The 25,461-nt window shown below is 44.7% G+C and overlaps 1 protein-coding gene across 1 annotated transcript in view; it reads left to right on the forward strand.

The window, feature by feature from the left end:
• The first annotated feature begins 10,368 nt into the window (after positions 1 to 10,368).
• Positions 10,369 to 25,461, forward strand: part of LOC121550673 (ras-related protein Rab-26-like) — a 130,032-nt gene continuing 114,939 nt past the window's right edge. Inside the window, exons 1-2 of the mRNA XM_045221580.1 lie at positions 10,369 to 11,036; positions 20,712 to 20,822. Of these exons, the coding sequence (XP_045077515.1) occupies positions 10,842 to 11,036; positions 20,712 to 20,822 (306 nt within the window). The 5' untranslated portion in view covers positions 10,369 to 10,841. The remainder of the gene's footprint in view (positions 11,037 to 20,711; positions 20,823 to 25,461) is intronic.

A 25,461-nucleotide genomic window follows, 5' to 3' on the forward strand; every position in this document is an offset into this window, starting at 1 on the left:
GTCTCCCAGTCCCTGCCGCTGAAGAACGTCCCCATAGCATGATGCTGTCACCACCATGCTTCACCGTAGGGATCCAGATGTGACACTTGGCATTCAGGCCAAAGAGTTCAATCTTGGTTTCATCAGACCAGAGAATCTTGTTTCTCATGGTCTGAGAGTCCTTCCATTCGTACCATTCCAGCTCTTATTATGAGCTGTCCTCCCCTCAGCAGTCTACACTGAAAGTGATGCTTGCTATGACTGTGAGATATGGTTGTCTCTCTTAACTACTGTACCTTAAGATTAATACACTAACGCTAAGTCATTCTGGATAAGAGCGTCTGCTAAATGACAAAAATGTCTAACTGTCTAAAATGAATAGAACAGTGAAACTGAGTATATCAGTTTGGATTCCTGGCTAAGGGATGACTCCCAGCAGAAACTGTGCTAACGCTGCAGTGAGCCATATCCAACATGCTCCTCAGTAAGACACAATCTGTGAGCTTTATGTGGAATGGGAAAGTGATGATACTGTTTCAGATAATGGGATGTATGTTAATTCTAGAGAAATGTATTGACATGGACAGTGGACTTCTATTGAAGTCCCCCAAATATGCAGGCAGGTGTTATTGTTCCCCACTGCAGTGTGAGTCTGTAGTTATACTGCCACCTAGTGGGCAGTACAGTTGACAGAGAATCCTCTTTTAGATATAATATATATAATATATAATATGCCATTTAGCAGACGCTTTTATCCAAAGCGACTTACAGTCATGCGTGCATACATTTTTTTTTTTTGTGTATGGGTGGTCCCGGGGATCGAACCCACTACCTTGGCGTTACAAGCGCCGTGCTCTACCAGCTGAGCTACAGCTACAGAGGACCACTTCTATAGCTGCGTTTACACATGCTGCCCAATTCTGATTTTTTTTCTTCACTAATTGGTATTTTGACCAAAGATCCCCTCTGAAACATATTTGATGTGAAAAGATCTGATGTGATTGGTCAAAAGACCAATTAGTGAAAAAAATAAGATCAGAATTGGGCTGCCTGTGTAAACACAGCCTACCAGTGGAGGCTTCTGAGGGGAGGACAGCTCATAATAATGGCTGGAATGGAGTGAATGGAATGGCATCAAACACATGGATGTTATCCGCTCCAGGCATTACCACGAGCTCGTCCTCCCCAATTAAGGTGTCACCAACCTCCTGTGCAGACTATGTGTCGCAGAGGAGTATAGTTGCGCTCATTTTATGGAATGTAAAACGTATGATTAAATGATTAAATTGAGACATATTACAAAACTTTCAGTTTATTATAGACTATATTATATAGGATTGCGGATAAGACAAGTAAAGCTTTCACCAAATCCTATTTAGTCCTTGTTGGCTGCCTGGATGAGCCTGGTGGTCTGTCTCTCCTCCACTACACATCTAGTTCCAACCTGATAGCTCTCAGACCCACATCTGGCCCCTCGAGTAGACCCCTGGTACATGGTTAGGCCCCTGGCAAAGACTGAAGGGGTGGTGCGTGCGTTCATTCATTATGACCAACCCAGACAAGGCCTAGGCCACACTCTAAAACCTAACTGCTAGGTGCCCAACCCTGTGGAGGGAGAGACGGTGAGATGGAGAGAAAGAGGGAGACGGAGGGGGGTGAAAAAGAGAACGTCGTAAAAGCGGGAGCGCGGTTTGTTTAGCCATGTTGGGCTAATTGGTCCCGGCGGGCCAACTAATGGTTTTAGTTTTATGGCCGGCATCCGTTGAAAAATGACTGGGCACAAACACAGAGATGTTTGGTTTTATGCATTTTCATTAATGTTTTCACAAAAACCCAGAGAAATTAACCCAGAGTGAAGTCACCTAATTTAACGCCACACTTGCTGCAGCCTGAATATGGATTAATTCAACAGATGCTCAATATGTTGCTCAATATGTAATAACTTACAATATGTAATAACTAACCAACTTACCATATGGTCCTCTGTAGCTCAGCTGGTAGAGCACGGCGCTTGTAACGCCAAGGTAGTGGGTTCGATCCCCGGGACCACCCATACACAAAAAAAAAAATGTATGCACGCACGACTGTAAGTCGCTTTGGATAAAAGCGTCTGCTAAATGGCATATTATTATTATTATTATAAATAAAGGCAATAAATAATTGAATTACTTTTGGCATGTTTTAAAACTATGGCAAATACTGTAATTAAGTTTTACAGAAACAGAGTATTTCATGTTTAATATTTCAAAGGATTTATATTGAACTAGAATCTAGATCGTAGCTGATCACATATTTCAACTGGGTCTGTGCCTTGCCCTCTACCATATATAAAGTTGTATAATGTGTTTTTTTAGAAACCAAGTATTTTATATTTCACATTTCTCTCTCTCTCTCTCTCTCTCTCTCTCTCTCTCTCTCTCTCTCTCTCTCTCTCTCTCTCTCTCTCTCTCTCTCTCTCTCTCTCTCTCTCTCTCTCTCTCTCTCTCTCTCAAATTGTGAGTTCCCCCACTCTTATTCTTACCCTTCACCACCAGTCCATATTGTCCCTCTTCATCAGGCTGTGGCTCAAGCATGTGGTACCAACACAGTTCTCTCTCACATGGTGTTAGTCCGCCTCAATAAGCCTCAACCGCCTATCAAAGGAATCCCAAACCAGCCTCTCATAATTTAGTTAACGAGTGTGTGTGTTTTCCTGAGTAACCTGATCCTAGATTAGATTCCCCCAGGGAGCTGTGGTCCTCACAGTCCTGTGGTCTAGCATGTGACCACAGCGAGAATGGCGAGAGCCAATGCCAACTGTGAGTTGGCGCTGCGGGCCTGGAAAGCCAACGCTTGTCCGCCCAGTAATGAAAAAACAACACAGGGTGAGGTTGGCATGATGGAGCGAGGCCTGGGCTGGTCGGCAGCTAGCACCAACACAACTGTCCCGGCCGCGTTAGTTGGCACTGGCCGTAGTGCTGTACCAGTTGTCACGGCCCCTAATCCTGCCTGTTGAATGACCTCATCATTGCTCGCCCGGCCCTGAGCACTCTGCAGCGGCTGCCATCGCTCGTTACTGCACCAGCCAGGCAGCCATTGGCTGCTCAGCACACACACATAAAACATGTTAAGGTATAAACAGACACATGTATGTGGAGATGTAAACATGCAAACATGAATAGCCTAAATAATTAGAAGCCGGTCTACAGTGGCTGTCATTACTCATTCCTGTAGCAGGCAGCCATTGGCTAATGAGCACACACACATAGAACATGTTAAGGTATAAACAGACAAATGTATGTGGACATGTCAACGCACATGAAACACACAAACATGTGTTTTATAGCCTTAACACTTATAGGTGACTCTGCAGTGGTTGTCATCACTCGTTATAGCACCAGACATCCGTTGGCTCCTCAGCACACTGAACATATGAACTGGCAGGCTTCCACAAAATGCCTTTTCAATTATCTACACACAGTAGCAGCAGGTCATATATAACTGCTCACATGCACACACACTCAAACATGCATGTGACTAAAATAAAGAGACACTTGCTCTGTTTGCACCTCCTCCACACACACACACACACACACACACACACACACACACACACCCTCATCCCAGCTGTCACCCTTGCAGAAGCCCTACAAACACACATACTCACCCTCACACACACACACACACACACTCACCCACACACACACCATTTTCGTTCCAGTTCTGAACCTAATCTGCCCACTCTGAACCTAATCCGGTGTGTGTGTGTAGATTTGTGTGTGTATTTATGTGTGTGTCACCCTCTCACAGTGCTATGGTACCAAGCTTCCAGCTGAGCCCAGTAAAGTGGCACTGAGTCAGAGGGAAAGGAAAGGCATGGCCTGCATCCCAAATGGAACACTATTCCCTGTTAAGTGCACTCCTTTTGACGAGAGCTAATAGGGCTCTGGTCAAAAGTAGTGCATTATGTCGGGAATAGGGTGCCATTTGGGACACATCCATGGTGCCTCATGACCTTTTACTGAGCCATTTACTGGGGCCTCCTCAGTGCTGTGAAATATTACTGCCACCTACAACACAATCTGCTTAGAATCTACTCCTAGAGGAAAGAGAGGAGTGAACACAACTCCTTTGACATGCCTTGTACTTGGCTTATCTTCTCCTTCGTCTTTCTCTTTTTTTCTGTCTATCGCAATCTATCTCTTCGCCTAGATTATGAATTTGACCATGACTTGTACTTGGCTCCCTCTCCTCTTTCTCCTTCTCCTTCTCCTTCTCCTTCTCTCTCTCTCTCTCTCTCTCTCTCTCTCTCTCTCTCTCTCTCTCTTCTCTCTCTCTCTCTCTCTCTCTCTCACGCTCTCTCTCTATCTCAATCCATCTCTTAGCCTAGCTTACCCAACATTAAAGCCTGAAACATAACCACCACTCCGTATGTAATCTGGCCTGTGCTTACGCTGCGTTTTTCCCTGCTGTTTGCTTGTGTACTCTCCCTGTCACCACATCGCTCAGCAACCGATAGCGGCTAGCACCATGTGTGAGGTCATAAATCACGTCACCTCTGCAACGGGAGACGGTGACACTGACACTTTCAGGAAGCATCCTGGGTGTGGGGGATTTACGGCAGTGGGGCCCCGGGAAGCCCTGAATGCAGAGAATGACCCCCATTAAGAGGTGACTGGCATCCCTCCTATCCTTCCTTGTAGAGAGGACAACAAGTGGCGGTTAGCACTAGTCGATAAATCAGAAGGAGATGTATCTCTTAATGGATCTCTGTGTAAACAAACAAGGAGTTAGAGAGAGGGAGAGAGAGAGAGAGACAGAGAAAGAGAGAGAGAGAGAGAAAGAGAGAGAAAGAGACAGAGAGAGAGAGAGAGAGACATAGAGAGCGAGAGAGAGACACAGAGAGAGAGACACAGAGAGAGAGCGAGAAAGAGAGAGAGAGAGAGAGAGAGAGAGAGAGAGAGAGAGAGAGAGAGAGAGAGAGAGAGAGAGAGAGAGAGAGAGAGAGAGAGAGAGAGAGAGAGAGAGAGAGAGAGAGGTGGAGAAAAGAAGAATGAGAGTAAAAGAGAGAGCTGAATAAATGCGTAGCAGATATATTTGCCCCATGATGATAATTATGGCACTATTTGAGTTTTCCGTCCTGGTACCCAGGCCCTCGCCTGCCTGTTTAAAGAGGCCATGGAGTATTGAGCATGTATTATTTTCAACACTTCAGATTAAGCCCCAGCTACAGCTCTCTGAGGCCTAGCTATCTGAGACCTCCTGCTGGGTTACTGTTAAATTAAAAATTAAAAGCCCAGGCCTATTTAAAAAGTTCCAAAGCAGGGGGGGGTTGCCATGTTGCACTAGGCTACAATGTTGTCATGATGTTGGTGTATGAGAGTGCAACTGACACAATGACAAGTCTAATGGTAGGTCCGAAATGGCACCTCATTCCCTGTAAAAAGCCCTGGGCCCTGGTCAAACGTAGTGCACTATATAGGAATAAGCCACCTATTCAGTGGAGGAGGGGAATGATTTTAAAAATCGCACCAGCGTGATGTTTTCATTGACCTGGTATGGGTACATCAGTCAACTAGAGTGGCTGAAAGTAGTATACAAAAAATGCTAACATATAACACAACCCATGGCTTTACCAGTCAAAATGAATTACAAACCTGCTGGTGTACATGGATCAAGTAGATCCGGTCCACTCCACTAGCTTTATTGATTGTGTTTTGATCCAGTCTTGAGCTCTGCCTGGGCTCCTGAGCTATCATTAATCAAAGTACGGTGTTACTTTAAAGTCCCATGTATGTGTGGAGGTGATGTCATGAAAATACGTTGAATGTTTTATATGAGTCAAGTAATAGCATGGAAAACAATCCTATGGAGAGTTTGTTATAACTGCTTTCAAATCAAATCAAATCAAATTGTATTTGTCACATGAGCCGAATACTACAGGTGTAGACCTTAGAGTGAAATGCTTACTTACAAGCCCTTAACCAAGAATGCAGTTTTAGGAAAAATATGTCTTAAGTAAAAAATAGATAAGTAAAATAAAATAAAAATAGAAAAATAACAAATTATTAAAGAGCAGCAGTAAAATAACAGTATGGCGGCTATATACAGGGGGTACCGGTACCGAGTCAATGTGCGGATAGTTAAGGTAATTGAGGTAATATGTACATGTAGGTAGAGTTAAAGAGACTATGCATAGATAATGTGGTCCTCTGTAGCTCAGCTGGTAGAGCACGGTGCTTATAATGCCAGGGTAGTGGGTTCGATCCCCGGGACCACCCATACACAAAAATGTATGCATGCATGACTGTAAGTTGCTTTGGATAAAAGTGTCTGCTAAATGGCATTTTATTATAATAAACAGAGAGTAGCAGCAGCGTAAAAAGAGGGGTTGGGGGGCATTGAAGCTTGTCTTACTATTCTTATGAATCTCATTTTGGTCTCTCTCTCTCTCTCTCTCTCTCTCTCTCTCTCGCTCTCTCTCTCTCTCTCTCTCTCTCTCTCTCTCTCTCTCTCTCTCTCTCTCTCTCTATCTCAATCCATCTCTTAGCCTAGCTTACCCAACGTTAAAGCCTGAAACATAACCACCACTCCGTATGTAATCTGGCCTGTGCTTACTCTGCGTTTTTCCCTGCTGTTTGCTTGTGTACTCTCCCTGTCACTACCACTTAGCTTTCCTCCCCTTTCACCAAGCACATGTTACTACCAGGAAGCACCATTTGGGGTGAGTCTCAAACAACAATAAAACATACCCATACTATAAGACTAAGGCCAACAGTAATAGCTTTTTAATCGAAACCCCAAGTCACCCCTCCCACTTTCTCTGTCCCTGGTAATCTTTGTTCTCTCTGTCCACTTCAAGACACCCCAGGGATAGAGTGCGCTAGAGAGGGAGGGAGAGAGTGAGTGCCCGGCAGTCCAGTGGTGGTCACCCTGCCAAGGACTGACTGAGGGTCGTAAGGAGAGGGGCGCGCACTGGCAGGATGCCCCTCGGCCCTCGCAGCACTTGGTACTGTAGGGGCAGCTGAGTGAGTGAGTGATGTGAGTGAAGGTTCAAATGCTACCCCTCCCCCCACCCCCCCAACACTTGCTGGGTCTTTGGGTGGGGTGGGTGAGTGGCTGGCCGGGCGGCTGCAGGGCCCTTCAAGCCCCTCTTAAACCACGCTCAGGGCACCTGACCCTGGGTAAACTGACACATGCCTGGGGTTCTCTGGACGTAGATGGACGTGCTATGTGTTGTGACCCCAAGTGTGTTCTGACCTCACAGCAGCGGGTATGGTACACTGCCCCTATGTCCCCCATCCCTTCCAAATCAACTTCCAAGGCAGTGTTTTTTCTAGTACCCAAGCACCTGACCAAGGGCCTGCTGGCATTAGTTACTGTATAACACACCTGGGTTCAATTACAATTTGAAATCTTTAGAATACTCTTAGCGTTTGCTTTAGCCTGCCTGGAGTGCCATATGGGCGGGATCTGCACCAGTCAAGTGCAATCAAGAACAGATAAAGCATTTGAAATGATTTAAAATAGCGTTAGAACCCAGGTCTGATGTAAAGTTTCAGAGTGTTGGTGGCTGTCTGAGATATTGCCATGGGCAACACTTCCCGCCCAAGGTGTGGCTAGTGTGATGTTAAACTGTGGTCTTAATGACGTTGATGAAATAATACAGTAATTAGAAAAAGATTTGGATGGTTAAATAACATTATAGTGCTAACATCTGCAGGGACATAAAAGGAAGATAATAGTACTATTTGTGGCGTGTTTTTATTAGTTTGAGCACAAACAACATACAGTTGTGTCCCAGTTTTCACATTGATCTCAACATGAAATAAAAACACGACGCTCGTCTCCTAGAACTCTAAGGAGTTGTGCACACGCATGCTGAAACACATGCACACACATCATACGCCCGTATTCAGAAGCACACTCGCAGGCCATATTTAACCCGCCTTGACAAGGCTGTTAATTTCTCTAGGAGCACGGATGAATTCCAGGGCCCTCTTTTTTTTCTCATCCCTCCTTTCCTCATGCTCTCTTCCTTCCCTCCAAAATGTCCAGCTGTTCCAAGTGGAGACAGCTGTGTTTGGAGTGGAACCAATCTCAGCTGTCAGAGGAGAGAGAGAGGAGTGAGGGAGAGGTGGGGGAGAAGGGTTTAGGGGGTGAGTGGGGCAAGAAGGGGTGGAGGTCTAAAAATGCTGACAGACGGCTTCAGTTTTGGGGCCAAGGAGAGGTGGCCTAGGCTGTCAGCTGTCCTTGTGCGTCCAGCCAGTCCCTCTTACTAGACCGTTGAGTTGGGCAGCAGGTTCAACTCACTGGTTTGGCCATTAAAATGTCTCCTGAGTCCCTAAGAAGCATGAACTTCTTCACTTCTTTATTTCTATGAGTGCTGGGGTAAAACGGTCTAAAGACACTGTCTCTGTGTGAGTGTGTGAGTGAGTGTGTGTGTGTGTGTGTGTGTCTGTTTCTCTCTCTCTCTGTGTGTGTGCGTGCGTGCTTCCGTCCGTCCGTGTGTGTGTGTGTGTGTGTGTGTATGTGTGTGTGTGTGTGTGTGTGCGTGTGTGTGTGTGTGTGTGTGTGTGTGTGTGTGTGTGTGGAGAAAATGTCACAACAGACAGATCACCTTTTTGGACTATGTGTGTGTGTGTGTGTGTGTGTGTGTGTGTGTGTGTGTGTGTGTGTGTGTGTGGGGTGTGTGTGTGTGTGTACGTGTGTGTCTGTTTCTCTCTCTCTGTGTGTGTGCGTGCGTGCGTGCGTGCTTCCGTCCGTCCGTGTGTGTGTGTGTGTGTCTGTTTCTCTCTCTCTCTGTGTGCGTGCGTGCGTGCGTGCTTCCATCCGTCCGTGTGTGTGTGAGTGTGTGTGTGTGCGTGCGTGCGTGCGTGCGTGCATGTGTGTGTGTGTGTGTGTGTGTGTGTGTGTGGAGAAAATGTCACAACAGACAGATCACCTTTTTGGACTGAGGTAAGTAATTCATAAAAAACATCTTTTAAAAAGTAACAGAGGTCAAAAACACTCAAACCCGTTTATGACTTTGCAAATGTCAGTTGATCCGCCTGTTCATTTGTCTGTGATATGCCTTTATCTTTCCCATTGTCTTGATGTTGATTTGTGATGCCTGGAGCAACAACAACAAAAAGACTAAACATATTCATGTGAAATGAAAATAAAGTAAACATAAATTTAAACTTGGTAATTGAATGGTCTTTCTTTTGCCCTTCCAAATGTAATGTCTGGCCTGTAGCTCTCTCTGGTGGCGCTATACTAAAATTACACATTCAGATCACTGCAAACTTCAATAGACTGACTCTACTGACTAATCAACAATACAATCATAGTTATCAGGTGCAGTCTTCATTGTTCAAACTGTATTAAGTTATCATGCAGGTATAACGTGGTTAACAGAGCTATGGCTCTGCGTGGTAGTCTAGGATACAGTCTGAACACAGTTGATGTTAAAATAGACTGACTGGTACGCAGGTAAACATGGAGCACTAATTAAATTCCCATATTAGGAATGAATTTAGGTCTGTGTATTAAGTTATTTTAGTCTTTGAGTAAAGAAAATACTTGCTAAATGTGTGTCTGCTTATTCAAAAACATGTGTAGGTTATTATTATAGGCAACACAGCAAATGGGTATCACTTTGACTTTGAATTATTGTTCAGATGTGAATATTGACATATGCATTAATGTTGAATAGCCATAGACTAATGAATTTTGCATCACTTCGAGATTAGAGAGTACCTTCGACATATCGTCGCAAAGCCAGTGCAATCACAGTGCTGCACATGTGCAGTGTTAAACAAGTTCCTTTTCTGTCCACGAAATGTAGGCTACAGCCAGCTGGATAGGTTTGAGAGCAGCCGATTTAGGGTCGTCAGTAGGTAGTTACCACAGCCACAAGGTCATAATTATGGCTATACCTCGCCTATTTCTACAATTTATCTTCTTAAAATCTGATTTTAAACCTAACCTTAAATGAAGACCAAAAAGCACCTATTTTTTTCATGAATTTTTACGATAGGCCTATAGCCAATTTGACTTTGTAGATGTGGTAACAAGTGACAACTCCGATTTAGCGGCATTCTTGTTGTACATTTTTAAATGATTACTCTTTCAAATAACTGGTAGGCATACTTTGCTGACTCATATAACAACAATTGGACCCTTAACGAGCACATACGAAGAAAAACTATGAGTTTGAAAGATAATGAATCATAATTGTTTGTTTTCATTTACATTTACATTTTAGTCATTTAGCAGACGCTCTTATCCAGAAACATATACTGTTTCAGCCTAAACAGCTTAATATTGCTCCACTTTACAGATAGCCGGTGGATTTATTTGAATGGGCGCTTTTCATGGTGCTGAATGGCTGTTAAAATGCAGTGCTCCTTTGAAAGTGTTTCATAAATCCTACAAGCAGCGCGCAAAGCTTCGCTTGTCTTGCAAGGTGGCGTTTGTTCGTGCGTTGCTTGCTGGTCGCTGTTGATAACGCCTGCTGCTTATTGTTATTGGAAAAGGCTGCTGAAAGCCCAGTATCATCATTGGCAAGGCAGAAGCGGGAGGAACCTGAACAGGACAAGAGTGCAAGTCAGCTGTGTTTCAGGAGGTAGCCTAGCAGTGTGCTTTTTGCTCTACAGAGAGAAGACGCAAGTCGAACCGTTCACTCAAGTTTTATTGTGACATGAGGAAAGTGTCGCTAGGCATGATTTCAACGTGCAGGTGAAACCGGGAAGGATTTTTTTTATTTCAGTCCCACTGCACAACTTCTAAAACAAAAACGAATAATTTGACTTGTTTATCGTGCGCAAGCGCTCAAATCTTTCGCGCCACTCTCAAACGTCACACTTTCTTATAAACTGTTAACTGCTTGGAGTGAAAAAATGTCCCGCAAAAAGGCGGGTAAGGGCAAAAACGCCAACACCAGCCCAACGACAGGCAGCCCCATCGGAAAACAGAACGGGAAAAGTGGGAAGTGCACCGCAGGGACCGGCAGCGTGGTGCAGGCGAACGGTGTGGTTGATCCGAGCAGACCCTCACTCAGCAACAGCAGCGAGTTTTATGACATCGCATTCAAGGTAAGTGCACCTGAGCATAGCCCTTAATTTGTAAACAATAACATTAGGTTACTTCATTATTTTATCTCAGCATATTGCTAGTTTGTTAGGCTGTTATGATTCAACAACATATATCATAACATATTAGTGGCATAATCATGACAGGTTTGATAGGCTACAGATGACCGGTTGATAGGCTACAGATGACCGGTTGATAGGCTACAGATAATAAATGTAATGTGTTTATTTTTTATTTTATTTTTTATTTATTTGTTATTTCACCTTTATTTAACCAGGTAAACCAGTTGAGAACAAGTTCTCATTTACAACTGCGACCTGGCCAAGATAAAGCAAAGCAGTGCGATAAAAACAACAACACAGAGTTACATATGGGGTAAAACAAAACAAAGTGAAAAATACAACAGAAATAAAGATATATACAGTGTGTGCAAATGTAGCAAGTTACGGAGGTAAGGCAATAAATAGGCTATAGTGCAAAATAATTACAATTAGTATTAACACTGGAATGATAGATGTGCAAGAGATGATGTGCAAATAGAGATACTGGCGTACAAATGAGCAAAATAAATAACAATATAGGGATGAGGTAGTTGGGCGGGCTAATTTCAGATGGGCTGTGTACAGGTGCAGTGATCGGTAAGGTGCTCTGACAACTGATGCTTAAAGTTAGTGAGGGAGATAAGTGTCTCCAGCTTCAGAGATTTTTGCAATTTGTTCCAGTCATTGGCAGCAGAGAACTGGAAGGAATGGCGGCCAAAGGAGGTGTTGGCTTTGGGGATGACCAGTGAGATATACCTGCTGGAGCGCAGACTACGGGTGGGTGTTGCTATGGTGACCAATGAGCTAAGATAAGGCGGGGATTTGCCTAGCAGTGATTTATAGATGGCCTGGAGCCAGTGGGTTTGGCGATGAATATGTAGTGAGGACCAGCCAACAAGAGCGTACAGGTCACAGTGGTGGGTAGTATATGGGGCTTTGGAGACAAAACGGATGGCACTGTGATAGACTACATCCAATTTGCTGAGTAGAGTGTTGGAGGCTATTTTGTAAATGACATCGCCGAAGTCAAGGATCGGTAGGATAGTCAGTTTTACGAGGGCATGTTTGGCAGCATGAGTGAAGGGAGGCTTTGTTGCGAAATAGGAAACCGATTCTAGATTTAACTTTGGATTGGAGATTCTTAATGTGAGTCTGGAAGGAGAGTTTACAGTCTAACCAGACACCTAGATATTTGTAGTTGTCCACATACTCTAGGTCAGACCCGTCGAGAGTAGTGATTCTAGTCGGGTGGGCGGGTGCAAGCAGCGTTCGGTTGAAGAGCATGCATTTAGTTTTACTAGTGTTTAAGAGCAGTTGGAGGCTACTGAAGGAGTGTTGTATGGCATTGAAGCTCGTTTGGAGGTTTGTTAACACAGTGTCCAATGAAGGGCCAGATGTATACAAAATGGTGTCGTCTTCATGTGTGAATGCACATCAAGCAAGTAGGCCTAGACCTAGGTTAGCCTACATGTTTGAAAGGACTAATGGGTTGTAAATGTTATGTTGTGTATAACATTAATCACCACAGTGACCTTTTCCTGTTCACTTTGTCAAGCCTGGGGTGTTTTACAAGACTACAAAACACTCATTCATCAAACCCAGCTAATCCCTCTGCCACAGCTGTGTCACTAAAGACAATCGATAGCACCTCAGTAACCAATGAAGGTCACATGGGACCAAGAGCCAACAAATCTCAGAATTTATTCTCTAATTGGCAGTTTTCTGTGTACTAGTGTAGCCATATAGTCTTAAGGCTAATCAACAGGTTGTGATGGGTATGAATTCATCCTGTCACTGCTTCAAAGTGCGCTCTCTCTCTCAATTCAATTTCAATTCAATTTAAGGGCTTTATTGGCATGGGAAACGTATGTTAACATTGCCAAAGCAAGTGAAGTAGATAGTAAACCAAAATGAAATAAACAATAAATATTAACAGTAAACATTACACTCAGAAGTTCCAAAAGAATAAAGACATTTCAAATGTCATTTTGTATATATACAGTGTTGTCACAATGTGCAAATAGTTAAAGTACAAATGGGAAAATAAATAAACATATGGGTTGTATTTACAATGGTGTTTGTTCTTCACTGGTTGCCCTTTTCTTGTGGCAACAGGTCACAAATCTTGCTGCTGTGATGGCACACTGTGGTTTTTCACCCAGCAGATAAGGGAGTTTAACAAAATTGGGTTTGTTTTCGAATTCTTTGTGGATCTCTGTAATCTAAGGGAAATATGTCTCTAATATGGTGTGCTCTAGGGCAACGGTGTCTAGATGGAACTTGTATTTGTGGTCCTGGCAACTGGACCTTTTTTGGAACACCATTATTTTTGTCTTACTAAGATTTACTGTCAGGGCCCATGTCTGTCTCTCTGTTTCTCTCTCCTCTCATAATTTTCCTCTCCTCCCCCCTCTCTCCATCTCCCTCTCTCTCTATCTCTCTGTCTCTCTCCCTTTCTGTGCCATACCTAAATGTGCAGCCAAACTCTCTTACCCCGGCTCTCCTTCTGGTGATGTGCCCGTCTGTCTTTGAAGTGACTGTTTGATGTGATGACTGGTTGCTTGTTTTCTGTTTTTCTCTTATCTCTGAGTATTGGAAATATTGTATTCCCCGCTGAGTGTCATTTCTCTACTACATTTACCTCTGAATGTAGCATATCTTTTCCCATACAAATATGTCTTTTAGGAAGAGCCAATTGATTAAACAAAAGGAAGTGGTGGTTGTTAGGCTGAACCAACTATTTAAACAAAGGGAAGTGGTGGTTGTTAGGCTGAACCAACTATTTAAACAAAGGGAAGTGGTGGTTGTTAGGCTGAACCAACTATTTAAACAAAGGGAAGTGGTGGTTGTTAGGCTGAACCAACTATTTAAACAAAGGGAAGTGGTGGTTGTTAGGCTGAACCAACTATTTAAACAAAGGGAAGTGGTGGTTGTAAGGATGAACCAACATGGTTTTTAAAGAACAGGTTGTGGTGTTTTGATGAGAGAGAGAGTTTAACTGATTGATTGACAGGTTTCTTCCCAATCACCATCCTGTTGATGAGTCACTGTTAGTTAGGCTGTCTGAATGGTAGCCTATTTCTCTGATACACTCCTGTTGCTCCAATACGAGTGAGGATATACTGAACAAAAATATAAACGTAACATGTAATGGGTTGGTCCCATGTTTCATGAGCTGAAATATAAGATCCCTGAAATTTTCCATATGCACAAAAAGCTTATTTATCTCAAATGTTGTTAACACATTTATTTACATCCCTTTTAGTGAGCATTTCGCCTTTGCCAAGATAATCCATCCACCTGACTGTTGTGGCATATCAATAAACTGATTAAACAGCATGATCATTACACAATGCCACAGATATCTCAAGTTTTGAGGGAGTGCGCAATTGGCATGCCGACTGCAGGAATGTCCATCAGAGCTTTTGCCAGAGAATTGAATGTTCATTTCTATACCATAAGCCACCTCCGTTTTAGAGAATTTGGCAGTACGTCCAACCGGCCTCACAACCGCAAACTCTGTGTGTGTGGGCGGGTGGTTTGCTGATGTCAATGTTGTGAACAGAGTGCCCCGTGGTGGCAGTGGGGTTATGGTATGGGCAGGCATAAGCTACAGACAACAAGCACAATTGCATTTTATCAATGGCAATTTGAATGCACAGAGATACCGTGACGAGATCCTGAGGCCCATTGTTGTACCATTCATCTGCCGCCATCACCTCATGTTTCAGCTTGATAATGCATGGCCATATGTCAGAAGGATCTGTACACTATTCCTGGAAGCTGAAAATGTCCCAGTTCTTCCATGGCCTGCATACTCACCAGACATGTCACCTAGTGAGCATGTTTGGGATGCTCTGGATTGACGTGTACGACAGCATGTTCCAGTTCCCGCCAATATCCAGCAACTTCGCACAGCCATTGAAGAGGAGTGGTACGACATTCCACAGGCCACAATCAACAGCCTGATCAATTCTATGCGAAGGAGATGTCTCGCTACATGAGGCAAATGGATGTCAAACCAGATACTGACTGGTTTTCTGATCCACGCCCCTACCTTTTTGTAAGGTATGTGACCAACAGATACATATCTGTATTCTCAGTCATGTGAAATCCATAGATTAGGGCCTAATTAATTTATTTCAATTGACTGATTTCCTTATATTAACTGTAACTCAGTCAAAGCTTTGAAATTGTTCCATGTTGCATTTATATTTTGTTAAGTTTTGAGGGAACGTGCAGTTGGCATGCTGACTGCAGGAATGTCCAACGGGCCTCACAACCGCAAAACCCTTTATTGTTTTTGTCATTTAGAAATGTATCAACCCTTCCTTTTTTCGCATGGAGGAAATTGAAAAGGATAGGCCTAGAGCAACAACCCAACCCCCGGAGAGACTTGCAGATTTAGAAAATGCGGAGGCTGTCATTCAATTTGGCATCCTCAAGACCATTACCCAGAAATACTGGCATAGTGTAGCTCATTTGTAGCATTTCATACATTGCTCACCTCAGTTGAGCTCACAAGCATTATACCAACTTTAGGATGTTCGGGTGTTAAATACATAATTCAAGCCCAAAACAAAGAGAGCCTTAAAGGATCACTTCACTTAAAAACTCTATTTTGTAAATTTTTCCACTCTTAATACAATCCCAAAACAATGTGCATGTCACAAGATGGTGCACTTTCAGTACAGAGCAAAAACTGTGATGATGATGATGAGTTCAGTTTGAGTGGAATATCAGTTGAAACAATGGCTAATACCAGTGGGGGGGAAAAAACTCCTAACACCAATGTTCTTCCTTCAAATCACTGACTCAAACATGACTGTTCAGAGAGAAGTTCAGTTCACTATGTGCTGATGAAAACCTGGCCCCCGAGTGAGATGTAGCCTGCACCCTACAAAAGGGTTTGATTTGCGGAGCGCCATTGGATTCACTGTTGTATTTCAGCATATGAGGAGCGTGCAGGGGCTGGCGGCCGGGGTGAACCTGGTTTATTACAGCTGATATGTCAAATGTAATGGCGCCGGAGGGGATGGCTGCCGTTTTATGGACTCTTAACCAACCGTGCTATTTTGTGTTTCTTCGCATTGTTTGTAACTTATTTTGTACATAATGTTGCTGCTGCCGTCTCTTATGACCGAAAAGTGCTTCTGGACATCAGAACAGCGATTACTGACCTTGAACTGGACTAATAATTTTTCTTTAATGAGTTGGACGAGAGGGATTTGGTCCAGACACCCGACAGGGCCCTCATCCCCTTCATTCGCAGTAGAAAGAAAAGGAGAGATCGCGGAAGGAGATCGGTGTGCCTGGTAAGGAGCCGGCGATGAGTGGCTAATCTGTCTTTGCCATCGATACTATTGGCCAATTTACAATCGCTTGATAATAAAGTGGATGAACTACAAGCACGTAATCCTACCAACGGGACATTAAAAACGGTATTATCTTATGTTTCACCGAGTCGTGGCTGAACGAAGACATGAATAACATACAGCTGGCGGGTTATACACTGTATCGGCAGGATAGAACAGCAGCCTCTGGTAAGTAAAGGGGTGGCGGTCTATGTATATTTGTAAACAACAGCTGGTGCACGATATCTAAGGAAGTCTCTAACCCTCAAGGTTTTGCTCGCCTGAGGTAGAGTATCTCATGATAAGCTGTAGACCATCTATATTCTTCGTAGCTGTCTATTTACCACCTCAAACCGATGCTGGCACTAAGACCGCACTCCATGAACTGTATACAGCCATAAGCAAACAGGGAAACGCTCATCCAGAGGTGGCGCTCCTAGTGGCCAGGGCCTTTAATGCAGGGAAATTTAAATCCATTTTACCTCATTTCTACCAGCATGTTAAATGTACAACCAGAGGGGAAAAAAACTCTAGACCACCTTTACTCCACACACAGAGATGCGTACAAAGCTCTCCCTCACCCTCCATTTGGCAAATCTGACCATAATTCCTGCTTACAAGCAAAAACTAAAGCAGGAAGCACCAGTGACTCGGTCAATAAGAAAAGTGGTCAGATGAAGCAGATGCTAAGCTACAGATCTGTTTTGCTAGCACAGACTGGAATATGTTCCGGGATTCTTCTGATGGCATTGATGAGTACACCACATCAGTCACTGGCTTCATCAATAAGTGCATCGATGACGTCGTCCCCACAGTGACTGTATGTACATACCCAAACCAGAAGCCATGGATTACAGGCAACGTCCGCACTGAGCTAAAAGGTAGAGCTGCCGCTTTCAAGGAGCGGTACTCTAACCCGGAAGCTTATAAGCAATCCCGCTATGCCCTCTGACGACCCATCAAACAGGCAAAGCTTCAATACAGGACTAAGATCGAATCGTACTACACCGGCTCCGACGCTCGTCGGATGTGGCAAGGCTAGCAAACTATTAGACTACAAAGGGAAGCATAGCCGCGAGCTGCCCAGTGACACGAGCATACCAGACAAGCTAAATTACTTATATTCTCGCTTCGAGGCAAGTAAAACTGAAACATGCATGAGAGCATCAGCTGTTCTGGACGACTGTGTGATCACGCTCTTCGTAGCCGATGTGAGTAAGACTTTTAAGCAGGTCAACATTCACAAGGATTACCAGGACGTGTACTCTGAGCATGCGCTGACCAACTGGCAAGTGTCTTCACTGACATTTTCAACCTCTCCCTGTCTGAGTCTGTAATACCAACATGTTGCAAGCAGACCACCATAGTCCCTGTGCCCAAGAACACTAAGGTAACCTGCCTAAATGACTACCGACCCGTAGCACTCACGTCTGTAGCCATGAAGTGCTTTGAAAGGCTGGTCATGGCTCACATTAACACCATTATTCCAGAAACCCTAGACCCACTCCAATTTGCATACCGCCCCAACAGATCCACAGATGATGCAATCTCTATTGCACTCCACACTGCCCTTTCCCACCTGGACAAAAGGAACCCCTATGTAAGAATGCTATTCATTGACTACAGCTCAGCGTTCAACACCATAGTGCCCTCAAAGCTCATCACTAAGCTAAAGACCCTGGGACTAAACACCTCCCTCTGCAACTGGATCCTGGACTTCCTGACGGGCCGCCCCCAGGTGGTAAGGGTAGGTAACAACACATCTGCCATGCTGATCCTCAACACGGGGGCCCCTCAGGGGTGCGTGCTCAGTCCCCTCCTGTACTCCCTGTTCACCCATGACTGCATGGCCAGGCACGACTCCAACACCATCATTAAGTTTGCCGACGACACAACAGGGGTAGGCCTGATCAACGACGAGACAGCCTATAGGGAGGAGGTCAGAGACCTGGCCTCTCCCTCAACGTGATCAAGACAAAGGAGATGATTGTGGACTACAGGAAAAAGAAAAGGACCGAGCACGCCCCCATTCTCATCGACCGGGCTGTAGTGGAGCAGGTTGAGAGCTTCAAGTTCCTTGGTGTCCACATCACCAACAAACTAACATGGTCCAAGCTCACCAAGACAGTCGTGAAGAGGGAATGACAAAACGTATTCCTCCCAAGGAGGCTGAAAATATTTGGCATGGATCCTCAGATCCTCAAAAGGTTCTACAGCTGCACCATCGAGAGCATCCTGACTGGTTGCATCACTGCCTGGGTATGGCAACTGCTCGGCCTCCGACCGCAAGGCACTACAGAGGGTAGTGCGTACGGCCCAGTACATCACTGGGGCCAAGCTTCCTGCCATCCAGGACCTCTATACCAGGTGGTGTCAGAGGAAGGCCCTAAAAATTGTCAAAGACTCCATCCACCCTAGTCATAGACTGTTCTCTCTGCTACCGCACGGCAAGCGGTACCTGGGCGCCAAGTCTAGGTCCAAGAGGCTTCTAAACAGCTTCTACCCCCAATCCATAAGATTCCTGAACATCTGAAGCCCCCCCCCCCCTGTTTATTATCTATGCGTAGTCACTTTAATAACTCTACCTACATATACATATTACCTCAATTATCTCGACTAACCGGTGCCCCCGCACATTGACTCGGTACCGGTACCCCCTGTATATATCCTCGCTATTGTTATTTTTACTGCTTCACTTTAATTATTTGGTACTTTTATTTAGTATTTTATATTGTGTGTGTGTGTGTGTGTGTATATTTATTTTTTTGGTATTCTTTCTTAACTGCATTGTTGGTTAAGGGCTTGTAAGTAAGCATTTCACTGTTCTATTCGGCGCATGTGACAAATAAAATTTGATTTGATATGGCACTCACCGTACACTCTGTGGAGCAGCAGATAGTCTGGGAGATGATTTAACAGAGGAAAAACAGGGTACTTCACTTCCTGCTCTATTCACTCTGCCTGGGTCTGTTAAAATACTGCTGTTTAAGAGGGAGACAGAGTAAAATACAGTGGATAGGATAGGAGAGAAGAGAGGATGAAGGAACAGAGGAGGAGATGAGGGGGGAGGAGAGAAGAGGGGTAGATGAGGATGTGGGAACATGAGAGGGGAGGAGAGAAGAGGGGTAGATAAGGATAAGAGAGGATGTGGGAACAGGAGAGAAGATGAGAGGAATGAAGATGCCGCTGAGATTTTATCAACCTGACCTGACCTGGCTGGATCTCTACTGCATCTCTCCCTCATCATCCCTCCCTCCATCACCCCTCCATCTCTCCCTCCATCATCCTCCCCTCCTGGGATGACATGATAATCCTTCAGACTGAGGCCCCGGGCCCCTGTGGTCCTCCAGCTAACCTGATAACACTAACCACATCAACCCTATAACGTCATCAGGCGCCGGAAAGAGAGTAATGTGTGCAGCAGGACCCTCGCGCATGCAGACACACACAGACACAGGCACAGAATTCAGCATTGCTATCTGGCCAAGATTAAGAGGACAACCTAATGTCCAGATGCCCAGTCACGCTCTCATCCCTACTGGCCAGATACCAAGATGTCGAGACAGAGCTCTTTAATCCAGTTATGATAATCAAGGTTTTAATGAGAATCTGATAGTAATTCTAAACAAAACAAATGACCAGATGTGCAATAATGTCTAGGTGACTTCCTTATGGCCACTTGTGTTCCTAATGTCTAGCTGTGTTATTGTGTGACTTTGGGTCTGTCTCTTAAGTGAATAGAGTTATAATGGTTGTCTGGTTAGAGGTCTGATATCTCCTGTAGTGGACATAGCCATTGTGTACAGCAGTGATTCTTAACCTGGAGTACCCCATGGGGTACCTGTCCTATCCACAGGGGGTACTCAGTTGCAGATGAGGGGGGTACTTCAGGCAGAGTAAAATGTGATTGGAGTAAACAAAAAATGTTTTTGAGAACCACTGGTGTACAGGAGTCTGAGGATAGAAACATGGCTGGAACAACATGTCTAGAACAATGTGTCTGGAGAAACATGTCTGGAACAACGTGGCTGGAACAATCCAATATGTTGGGACCAGGGACGGTATGAGGGAGGAGAGTGTGGGGGTTGTGTTGAAAGATTATTGGACTGTTTTGTCTCTCTGGGGATGTGCGCTGGAACCTGTCATGTTCAGTTTGTCCCTTTACATTGAGACAAAGGGAATGTTCACTCACTGTTTGACCTTCCTTTGTGCAGCTTCCATCATTATTTTGGGATGTGTTAAAAGAAACTTCATTCAGTTTGTCCCTCTTGCTGTGCTGTAGGTGATGCTGGTGGGAGACTCCGGGGTGGGGAAGACCTGTCTGTTGGTGCGCTTCAAAGACGGAGCCTTCCTGGCAGGAAGCTTCATCTCTACTGTGGGTATCGACTTCAGGGTGAGTGGGGATGGATAATACATGGACAAACACACACGAGTACACACACACACACACACACACACACACGTTTTCTATGAAAAGAGTAAGATTCAATCGATGTCCCTCATACCTCATATTTGTACTTAAAATGGGGCCATTCCTGGCTGAACTTTTAATAGATTTTTTTCCAGAACAGTTATTTTCCTGTGTCTTTAAGCCCTCCGGCTGGAAGTGTTTCCTCTGTGGATACCAGTCTCTCTAGAAGACACATCGATTCTTAAATTAGTTTGACTTGCTTTCATTTAGGAACCTTCCCCTGCTGACGGGCATCTCCTCTCCTGCGCCAGATTCATGGCACCCCATGGGCAGAGAGAAATGCATCTAGGAATGAGTCTGGGTTCTGGAATTTAATCTCCAATGTGTCTGGGGGGGCGGGGGGGGGTTGTGTATCAGTGGAGGCTGCTGAGGGGAGGATGGCTCACAATAACGGCCGGAACGGAGCAAATGGAAAGGCATTAAACACATGGAAACCATGTGTTTGAAGTATTTGATACCATTCCACCTATTCCGCTCCAGCCATTACCACGAGCCCGTCCTCCCCAATTAAGGTGCCACCAACCTCCTGTGGTGTGTGTGTGCGTATGTGTGCCTGCATTTGCGCGTGTGTGTGGTTGGTTTCTCCTTCATTGTATTTATGTATTGCTTCTTGACATCATACTACTGCGCTGCTTTTGTTCATCTTGTTTCTGTTTAACTGCAGACTCTATAGACTCAAGGCACGTGCAAGCTAAAGCCTTTCCTTTAGAGTAGTCACCCTGATGCCCTAGCGTTATCTGGCAAGCCACAGCAGCTCTGAACTCATAACAAAAAGGCTTACTGCTCATGTCATATTGATTAATTGATTATTTAATTGTGTTGTGGCGCTGCGCTGTGAGACCTGAATGATTATACACTGCTCAAAAAAACACTTAAACAACACATCCTACATCTGAATGAATGAAATCATCTTATTAAATACTTTTTTTTTACATAGTTGAATGTGCTGACAACAAAATCACACACAAATTATCAATGGAAATCAAATTTATCAACCCATGGAGGTCTGGATTTGGAGTCACCCTCAAAATTAAAGTGGAAAACCACACTACAGGCTGATCCAACTTTGATGTAATGTCCTTAAAACAAGTCAAAATGAGGCTCAGTAGTGTGTGTGGCCTCCACGTGCCTGTATGACCTCCCTACAACGTCTGGGCATGCTCCTGATGTGGTGGCGGATGGTCTCCTGAGGGATCTCCTCCCAGACCTGGACTAAAGCATCCGCCAACTCCTGGACAGTCTGTGGTGCAACGTGGCGTTGGTGGATGGAGCGAGACATGATGTCCCAGATGTGCTCAATTGGATTCAGGTCTGGGGAACGGGCGGTCCATAGCATCAATGCCTTCCTCTTGCAGGAACTGCTGACACACTCCAGCCACATGAGGTCTAGCATTGTCTTGCATTAGGAGGAACCCAGGGCCAACCGCACCAGCATATGGTTTCACAAGGGGTCTGAGGATCTCATCTCGGTACCTAATGGCAGTCAGGCTACCTCTGGCGAGCACATGGAGGGCTGTGCGGCCCCCCAAATAAATGCCACCCCACACCATGACTGACCCACCGCCAAACCGGTCATGCTGGAGGATGTTGCAGGCAGCAGAACGTTCTCCACGGCGTCTCCAGACTCTGTCACGTCTGTCACATGTGCTCAGTGTGAACCTGCGTTCATCTGTGAAGAGCACAGGGCGCCATTGGCGAATTTGCCAATCTTGGTGTTCTCTGGCAAATGCCAAACGTCCTGCACGGTGTTGGGCTGTAAGCACAACCCCCACCTGGGGACGTCGGGCCCTCATACCACCCTCATGGAGTCTGTTTCTGACCATTTGAGCAGACACATGCACATTTGTGGCCAGCTGGAGGTCATTGTGCAGGGCTCTGGCAGTGCTCCTCCTGCTCCTCCTTGCACAAAGGCGGAGGTAGCGGTCCTGGGGTTGTTGCCCTCCTACGGCCTCCTCCACGTCTCCTGATGTACTGGCCTGTCTCCTGGTAGCGCCTCCATGCTCTGGACACTACGCTGACAGACACAGCAAACCTTCTTGCCACAGCTCGCATTGATGTGCCATCCTGGATGAGCTGCACTAACTGAGCCACTTGTGTGGGTTGTAGACTCCGTCTCATGCTACCACTAGAGTGAAAGCACCACCAGCATTCAAAAGTGACCAAAACATCAGCCAGGAAGCATAGGAACTGAGAAGTGGTCTGTGGTCACCACCTGCAGAACCACTTCTTTATTGGGGGTGTCTTGCTAATTGCCTATAATTTCCACCTGTTGTCTATTCCATTTGCACAACACCATGTGAAATGTATTGTCAATCAGTGTTGCTTCCTAAGTGGACAGTTTGATTTCACAGAAGTGTGATTGACTTGGAGTTACATTGTGTTGTTTAAGTGTTCCCTTTTAATTTTTTTGAGCAGTGTATTTTCACCCTCAAGGTTCTCCCTGGCTCTCCTCTGAATGGCCTCTTGTTAAACCGTTCCTCTACAGGATCTCATCCAGCTTGTAAAACCTTTGAGTTACACCATAGAAATACAATTCCTCTAGAATGGACAATTCCATTTAATCCTATTAAATAAATTATATTTCAATGCCATTGTGTTTCTAATTATTGCCCTCAAGGTTCTCCCTGGCTCCCCTCTGCTTGGCCTCTTGTTACAGTACAACAGTTCCTCTAGAGCAGGGATCATCTACTAGATTCAGCCGCATACTTTTTTTTTTTTTTTTCATGAGCGGATGGTCGGGGGGCCGGAACATAATTACAAATAATTTGTAGACTGCAAATTGACCGCAAGAAGCCCAAACAGATATTATACAGTGGGGGAAAAAAGTATTTAGTCAGCCACCAATTGTGCAAGTTCTCCCACTTAAAAAGATGAGAGAGGCCTGTAATTTTCATCATAGGTACACGTCAACTATGACAGACAAATTGAGGAAAAAAAATCCAGAAAATCACATTGTAGGATTTTTTATGAATTTATTTGCAAATTATGGTGGAAAATAAGTATTTGGTCAATAACAAAAGTTTCTCAATACTTTGTTATATACCCTTTGTTGGCAATGACACAGGTCAAACGTTTTCTGTAAATCTTCACAAGGTTTTCACACACTGTTGCTGGTATTTTGGCCCATTTCTCCATGCAGATCTCCTCTAGAGCAGTGATGTTTTGGGGCTGTCGCTGGGCAACACGGACTTTCAACTCCCTCCAAAGATTGTCTATGGGGTTGAGATCTGGAGACTGGCTAGGCCACTCCAGAAACCTTGAAATGCTTCTTACGAAGCCACTCCTTCGTTGCCCGGGCGGTGTGTTTGGGATGATTGTCATGCTGAAAGACCCAGCCACGTTTCATCTTCAATGCCCTTGCTGATGGAAGGAGGTTTTCACTCAAAATCTCACGATACATGGCCCCATTCATTCTTTCCTTTACACGGATCAGTCGTCCTGGTCCCTTTGCAGAAAAACAGCCCCAAAGTATGATGTTTCCACCCCCATGCTTCACAGTAGGTATGGTGTTCTTTGGATGCAACTCAGCATTCTTTGTCCTCCAAACACGACGAGTTGAGTTTTTACCAAAAAGTCCTTTTTGGTTTCATCTGACCATATGACATTCTCCCAATCCTCTTCTGGATCATCCAAATGCACTCTAGCAAACTTCAGACGGGCCTGGACATGTACTGGCTTAAGCAGGGGGGACACGTCTGGCACTGCAGGATTTGAGTCCCTGGCGGCGTAGTGTGTTACTGATGGTAGGCTTTGTTACTTTGGTCCCAGCTCTCTGCAAGTCATTCACTAGGTCCCCCCGTGTGGTTCTGGGATTTTTGCTCACCGTTCTTGTGATCATTTTGACCCCACGGGGTGAGATCTTGCGTGGAGCCCCAGATCGAGGGAGATTATCAGTGGTCTTGTATGTCTTCCATTTCCTAATAATTGCTCCCACAGTTGATTTCTTCAAACCAAGCTGCTTACCTATTGCAGATTCAGTCTTCCCAGCCTGGTGCAGGTCTACAATTTTGTTTCTGGTGTCCTTTGACAGCTCTTTGGTCTTGGCCATAGTGGAGTTTGGAGTGTGACTGTTTGAGGTTGTGGACAGGTGTCTTTTATACTGATAACAAGTTCAAACAGGTGCCATTAATACAGGTAACGAGTGGAGGACAGAGGAGCCTCTTAAAGAAGAAGTTACAGGTCTGTGAGAGCCAGAAATCTTGCTTGTTTGTAGGTGACCAAATACTTATTTTCCACCATAATTTGCAAATAAATTAATTAAAAATCCTACAATGTGATTTTCTGGATTTTTTTTTCTCAATTTGTCTGTCATAGTTGACGTGTACCTATGATGAAAATTACAGGCCTCTCTTCTTTTTAAGTGGGAGAACTTGCACAATTGGTGGCTGACTAAATACTTTTTTCCCCCACTGTATTTGACTAAAACATAATCATTTCAAACCTTATATACGATCATGTCATCTCCCTCTATTACACCTGGGAATACTTGGGAACATATTTCTTAAATTTAAATCACTTGGTGCTTATTTCCTTGTGTTTTTTACAGTCTGTTATGCCCACC

Source organism: Coregonus clupeaformis, chromosome 7 (assembly GCF_020615455.1).
Source record: "Coregonus clupeaformis isolate EN_2021a chromosome 7, ASM2061545v1, whole genome shotgun sequence".
In the NCBI taxonomy this organism is placed as follows: domain Eukaryota; kingdom Metazoa; phylum Chordata; class Actinopteri; order Salmoniformes; family Salmonidae; genus Coregonus; species Coregonus clupeaformis.